This window comes from Atta cephalotes, assembly GCF_000143395.1.
Source record: "Atta cephalotes unplaced genomic scaffold scaffold00074, whole genome shotgun sequence".
Taxonomy (NCBI): Eukaryota; Metazoa; Arthropoda; class Insecta; order Hymenoptera; family Formicidae; genus Atta; species Atta cephalotes.
In genome coordinates this window covers 5,719-12,331 of record NW_012130138.1, presented here as the reverse complement: position 1 = coordinate 12,331, position 6,613 = coordinate 5,719, and the positions used below count along the sequence as shown (strand labels likewise).

Below are 6,613 nucleotides of genomic sequence, written 5' to 3'. Positions count from 1 at the left end.
TTTGCCAAGCTCTTTTGTGTAGATAGAGCGGACTAAACTGAGTTGAAAAGTCCTCTATCATTTTACAATTTTCGCAATAGTTAACGAAATATTAATTACTAAAAATTGCCGAATATTGGTCTTCAATAATTTTTTACTTGAATATTATAAACTTATACTTTACAAAAAAACTGCAAGAGACAAAAATCATTAATTTTCTTCTCATAGAACTCTAAGAATATTTTCAGAATTTTTCATCAATTTTTTTAGTATTGCATTTCTTATTTTTACCAACGCTGCGAGAAAATACGGTATTAAAAAATTCAGAAAAAATTCTGAAAATATTCTCAGAACTTTGAGAAGAAAATGAACAATTTTTGTTTCTTATGCTATTTTTCAGTAAAATTGAGTAAAAAATTATTGAAGACCAATAGCGATTTTTAGTAATATCTCGTCAACCATTGCAAAAATTGCAAAATGGATTAGAGGGTTTTTTCGACTCAGTTTAATCCGCTCTATCTACACAAAAGCGCTTCGTAAAAATTTATGGCACACCCTGTATGTGTAAATAGTAGAGAAAATAATTTTTACTGTTTACAATTTTATTATAATTGAAAGTTTCCTCTAGACATCTATGAGATTAATGATAAAAATTAATGATAAAAAATTTGTTTTTAAATAACAATTATGCTGAGATGCAATAACTAAAATTATTTGTGCTACATTTGTGCCTTCACTTTTTTATTATAATTTTGTATAAACTAAAGACAATCTTATTAACGTAATGAGTTATGAGTTTTTGTACATCAGATCTTTATATCCGAAAATAAGTCATTATTATCAGAGGCAATATTGCCTTACATTAAATACTTTATTTCTTATATTTAGATTCACAATAATTTATTTCTATTGGATATATCAACAATAAATTAATCTTTATTAATAAAAAAAACTTTTGTTGAAGATAAAAATTAAAAATACACCAAGTAATATTTACAATATTACATTACAATATAACATTTTGAAATAATTAGCAATAAATAAATGAATATGATTCTTGTTAATAAAACGTCTATACAAGATACAATAATTTTAATTGTTGTTTCTGTAACATATTTAAAAATTTCTTTATCTATTGACCATCAAATCCTTTACTATAATCTTTAATTTGTTATGCTATAATATATAAAAAATGAAATAATGTACAATACAATACTGCTTCATTTTCATTAACTATGCAAATAATTAATAATCAATTGTCATAATTATATCCCTAATAGAAAAACGGGAGACTTCGAGTCATAAAAAGATACACATTTAATGTGTTTGATTTAGAAAAGTATTGTGAAGAGAATATCTTAATTGTGAAAGAAAAGGAAAAGGATATCACAATAAAATAAAGTCATTTAAAACTGTAACAACTATTTCATAGATGAGCTCGATATCGACGAAATGATTGTAGTCATTTTATGACAAGGACTTTTCTTATACGCGAAGAAGTAAAAAAACTTGTAATATTATGCATTGTGTGCAATAAAAAACGCTCAATTTCATATATATATGTGTGTGTGTGTGTGTGTGTGTGTGTGTGTGTGTGTGTGTATTTTTTTTCGATGGTAGAAAATTTGATGTGTACATGCACACATGGATAGAGATGTAATCTCAATTTATCATGCAGTCAATATGTCAAATGCTTATTTTCTGCTACAAAAATTGTAATAAATTAATCCTAAATTAGATTAAAAAAATCTAATTTCATTTTCATAGTATTGGCATCAAAACCTTCTTATTTCTCATTGGCACACTTCTACGATAAATACTTTTTATAAATATTGTTTACATGGTATATAAAAAAAACGATACAAAGAAAACGATACTTCATAGCATTTATTAATGCTATGATAAAATAAACAGCAAAAGATGGAAAATAGTTATAGATACCTATATTGAAGAACGAAAGAATCATTCTTTCCGATGGCTTTTCTAAACTTCAAGGATGTACTTTCTCAGAAACAAAGTCATTGCACGATGCAGCACCATGGTCCTTGGGTCTTGTACAGTTGCGCAGTTTGTCTTCAAAACTTACAAAATATTGCACCTTTTTGCAGTACGTCGTCGCTTTTTTTTGATTTTTCTCCAATTCAGCAGGAGGTTGATTTCTGATAATACGAACAACCTTAAACAGATATTGCAAATTTGTACATTAATTTACATGAACGGAAATAATTAATAATCATCTTTTATTTTTACTTTTACCTCATGAAATGCCACGTCTACATTTAATGGTGGATCTTTGGCAGAAGTTTCAATATAAGGTATGCCCAAACGATAAGCTAATTCTCTTCCCTGTTCCTCTGTAACTTTTCTCAAATGCACTAGATCAACTTTGTTAGCTACCAATAGCATAGGATAAATATCTCTATCTTTCACTCGTAAAATTTGAGTATGAAAATTGACAATGTTTTGATACGATTGTTTATCAGTCACAGAATATACCAAAAGAAATCCATCACCTTTCCGCATATATTGTTCACGCATAGCACTAAATTCTTCCTGACCAGCTGTATCTAATACTGCAATATATAACAAATGCATATAAGTATTCATGAGAGAAAAGTTATTCTTAACGTCCTACGTTTCTAATACATGCATCAAAATCTTAATTAATAAGTATAAATTTTTTAATCATTAATCTCTTGTTATTAGGTAATAAATTTGAAAAAATATAAAGATCATTCAATATATTACATTGATAAAGAAAAAAAAATTATTTGTAATAGAGATGTAAAGATATTTACCATCCAAGATACACCATTGTTTGTCTACCTCTGTGTGTTGTATATAACTATCCTCGATAGTTGGATCATAGTCTGCAACAAATAGTTTTTGAAAAAACTGTATTGTAAGCGCGCTTTTGCCGACACCTCCATCACCAACAACGACCAATTTAAAGGTCATAAGATTGTCATTATTTGGAGGACGTGTCATTCTGCCTCTGGATCCTCTACTCCTTCTTCGCCCGCTCTTGCGTCTGCCTATCCTGCCAACTCTTCTAACGTGTCCCTTTAGCAGTGCAAACACTTGTAGAATGGCAAATTGTCTCTTTAACCCGAAAGATCCTGTAACAATCAAAGCTTTCAGAACACTTGCAGAAATATCTAGCGATAAAAATTGCATTAGTATCATAAGAAATGCGTCAATGCATTGTCATTTACGCGTAAAAATCGGGAATGAGAAATTGTGCGGTAAAACACGGCACCATCGACGTAACGGGTACGTCAACTTTTACCTTCATCAAAAATGTACAAGTTTTATAGCAATTCGCACGCTAGAGAGATAAGATTCTTCCATCCATTGTTAAATTCTTGTAACAAAACTCACCTTACATGATCCGCTACTTTTACTACTCGTGCTGGCAGCAGCTGGCAGCTGTCAATTCGCAAGTACCGTGCGCAAATGCCGCAAATATAGATACACGCGCGCGCGCCTATATACATCGCGTGCAACGTACAGCAAAATCATGTATGTATGTATGTACATACATGACTTCCAAACGTACACTCTTATATTCGCGCGTCACGATCACTGCAAGAGCGTCATCGATGTGAAACCGGTGAAGCGACTAAAGCGCCATGCACGGTTGCGATGAAGCAATACCAACTATATCGACATTTATCCAATCAACTGTGGACATAAGTATTATGTGGTTTGTTTCTCGGGAGCTGCTCGGGGTCGTTCCGAATAAATTTAGTACTTAAGCGGGGAGCACAGACTCTTGCATAATGTATAACACATGAGGCATAAGAAAATAAACCAATCAAAGTCCTTTATTTTCTTTCTTTCCCTAAAATAAAAGATTCTGATTTTGGCTGATTTTCTTATGCTTCATGTTTTTATGCGTTATGCAAAAGTTTGTGCTCTCCGCTATAGGATTCACATTATATACGGTATCCATTAAGGCCGCAGCACAGACTTTTGCATGACGCATAGTGCATAAGCAAATCAACTAATCAGAATCTTTCCTTTCCTTCTATTCCATGGAAAAGAAGAATTTCGATTAGTTGATTTCCTTATGCATTATGCATTATGCGTTATGCAAGAGTCTGTGCTGATCCGATCATTATTGTTACGATGAATGTCGGACGACGTATGACAGATGCCGTACGTAATATGAATCCTATATTTCAAGTACGCTGGGTTCATACGAAGTAACTCCGAGTAGCTCCGAGAGACAAAACGAACAATACTATCGATTTATCCAGCCTTAAAAAGTGGATGATGTATCCTAAGAAAAGTGGACGTTGCTATGCAGTTTCCACATCCACTTTGTTAGAGGGCAGTAGTACACGGCAGTATTTTGCGGTTATAGATTTTGGACCGTCAGGTTTTTCTTTGACTAAAATATCCAGATGCACAGAGAGAAATCTGAGAGAGGTAATGCCGACTTTTTTTCTGTTACCGTCAAAATCGCCTGTACACTACTGCCAGTACATCCATTTTTAATTTGAAAACTACATGACTAAATACATTTTCTGTTTTACTATCAATAAAATTGTATCGTTGAAAGTAGATGTGATTCGTCTCTGTAATAAATCCTCAGGACAGAAGCGTACCGACTATATTTACAGGAGAAATAATTTAATGGGTTCTGAACGAAAAAAAATTTTAATTTCGTATCTCCTACATAAATATAAATAAAAGTTGTTGAATTTTAATAAACGAAATTGAAAATAAAAAACAAGTGAATTTAGTGAATTTTGTCTTATAACAACTTATGTAATTACGAAGTTATGTTTCTTTACGCAAATTTTCAGTTCATCTTTTACCAAATATAATTACTATAGTATAACTCATTTACTTTAGAATAAGACAATGAATGATTTCATTCGCACCTTATTCTAAAATAAAAGAATTATTTAGTATTCATTATTTTAAATAACAATACTTGTAACTTATTTCTTATTTAATATTTTAAATGAGTACAGTCAGTTTTTTTACCTATTTCTACAATTTTAAATTGTAAATAAGTTTCTAAAACTTATTTTATATATATTTTTTTAAATAAGTCATAACAGTTATTTTACCGAGTTGTAATCGGCATAATACGTAAGTTTAAAGAAAAATAATTTGCAGCAACAGTAATCATAAATTAATTTTATAGCTGAAAAATGTTTTCTAGAAAAATTAAATAATGATTAACAAGATATTTAATTTAACAAAAGCTGTATCAAATTGTTTCGTGATATTAAGAAAATTTGCATATATATATTTTTATAAAGGACGCATAGAATATTATTAACTTTTGTTTAAGTATGAATCATTTAAAATATTTTAAAAGTATAATAAAAATTGAGATATAACAATACCGTTAGAATATCAAAAAACGTTATACACGCGAATAATTATCAATTTATATATTTATAAACGGAACCGCGCAAATAATATAGAATTAAACTAGTGCCAGAGATGCCATAAAGCGAACTATATGACGGTACCCGTTTGTCAAAATTATGTAAAATATAAATAAATATGAATAAACCGTGAATATCTTTCATTCGCAATAGTAGGATATTTAAACAGCTCGAAGCGAGGAGCGAGAGGTGGGGGAGCATGCCGCGCGGGGCGGTTGACAACATTATCACTTCGGCATTCACTCGGCGACCTTGGCGATATACACGAAGTACGAAACGTTAAGCGTATCGTATTAAAAGAAAATTAAATATCTACGAACGTGAATTGATTAATGCTCATAATTTGTGACTCGTGAATATATGTCGATTCGTATATAATTATACTATCACGCTCTAAATAAGCGTCGAAATATACAGTTTATAAATTAAAAATTGTCACGTTTAGATCGGTGCTTGTTCTCTTTAATGGTGATAGCACGTCGAGGGTTTTGTATCACTTTCAATTTTCGAATCGAAAGCGTACATACAACGCATAAATTTAAATTTATTGATTTACCGAATAGTACGAAAAATAATAATAATAAGTATAATAATAAGTATAAATATAAGTATAAATAATAATAATAAGTACTTTATTCTTAAATAAAATAATAAATACTTTATTCTTTTATTTAAAATACATATTTTTAATAAAATTGTTTTAAGTACGATCAATTCCTGACTAAAAGGACTTATTTAAAATAAAAGATATAAAGTGTTACGTCCTGACGATTCCACGATTTTTTTCTTTCGTGGAGAAAAATCAGTTTTTCTTTCAAATGCGATTATCTCCAGGATAGAGTCATTAGCATGGCCAATCGAATATCACCTTTTAGATTAATTATTATAAATAACTAAACATTAGTTAAAGGAAAATAATTATTAATTGAGAGCACGTTAAGTGGCCCTATGACTCATAAATAAGTCTGATCACATTTTTCCGACTCACATATAAAACAAAATTCTAATCACTCTTATTTTTCTCGGGAAACTTTTTGATAAATAGTAATAAACCGGACAATCCGTTAGTCTTCTCCTCCATTTGGTAAACTCCTATTTTTTTTATTATTAATCTATAAAGAGGTGAATCATCCATTCAAAGTTCAAGTATCGAATCGCATTAAATCTCGATATATATATATATATATATATATATATATATATATATATATATATATATATAC

The 6,613-nt window shown here is 30.0% G+C and overlaps 1 protein-coding gene across 1 annotated transcript; it reads right to left on the bottom strand.

Annotated features, from left to right (window-relative positions):
* Nucleotides 1–2,061: 2,061 nt before the first annotated feature.
* On the bottom strand, nt 2,062–2,967 carry LOC105624153 (ras-related protein M-Ras-like). The gene is given in 4 exon segments (XM_012205510.1): nt 2,062–2,103; nt 2,105–2,155; nt 2,236–2,552; nt 2,778–2,967. Coding segments are annotated over 4 exon segments (600 nt in total).
* Between the last annotated feature and the right edge of the window lie 3,646 nt (nt 2,968–6,613).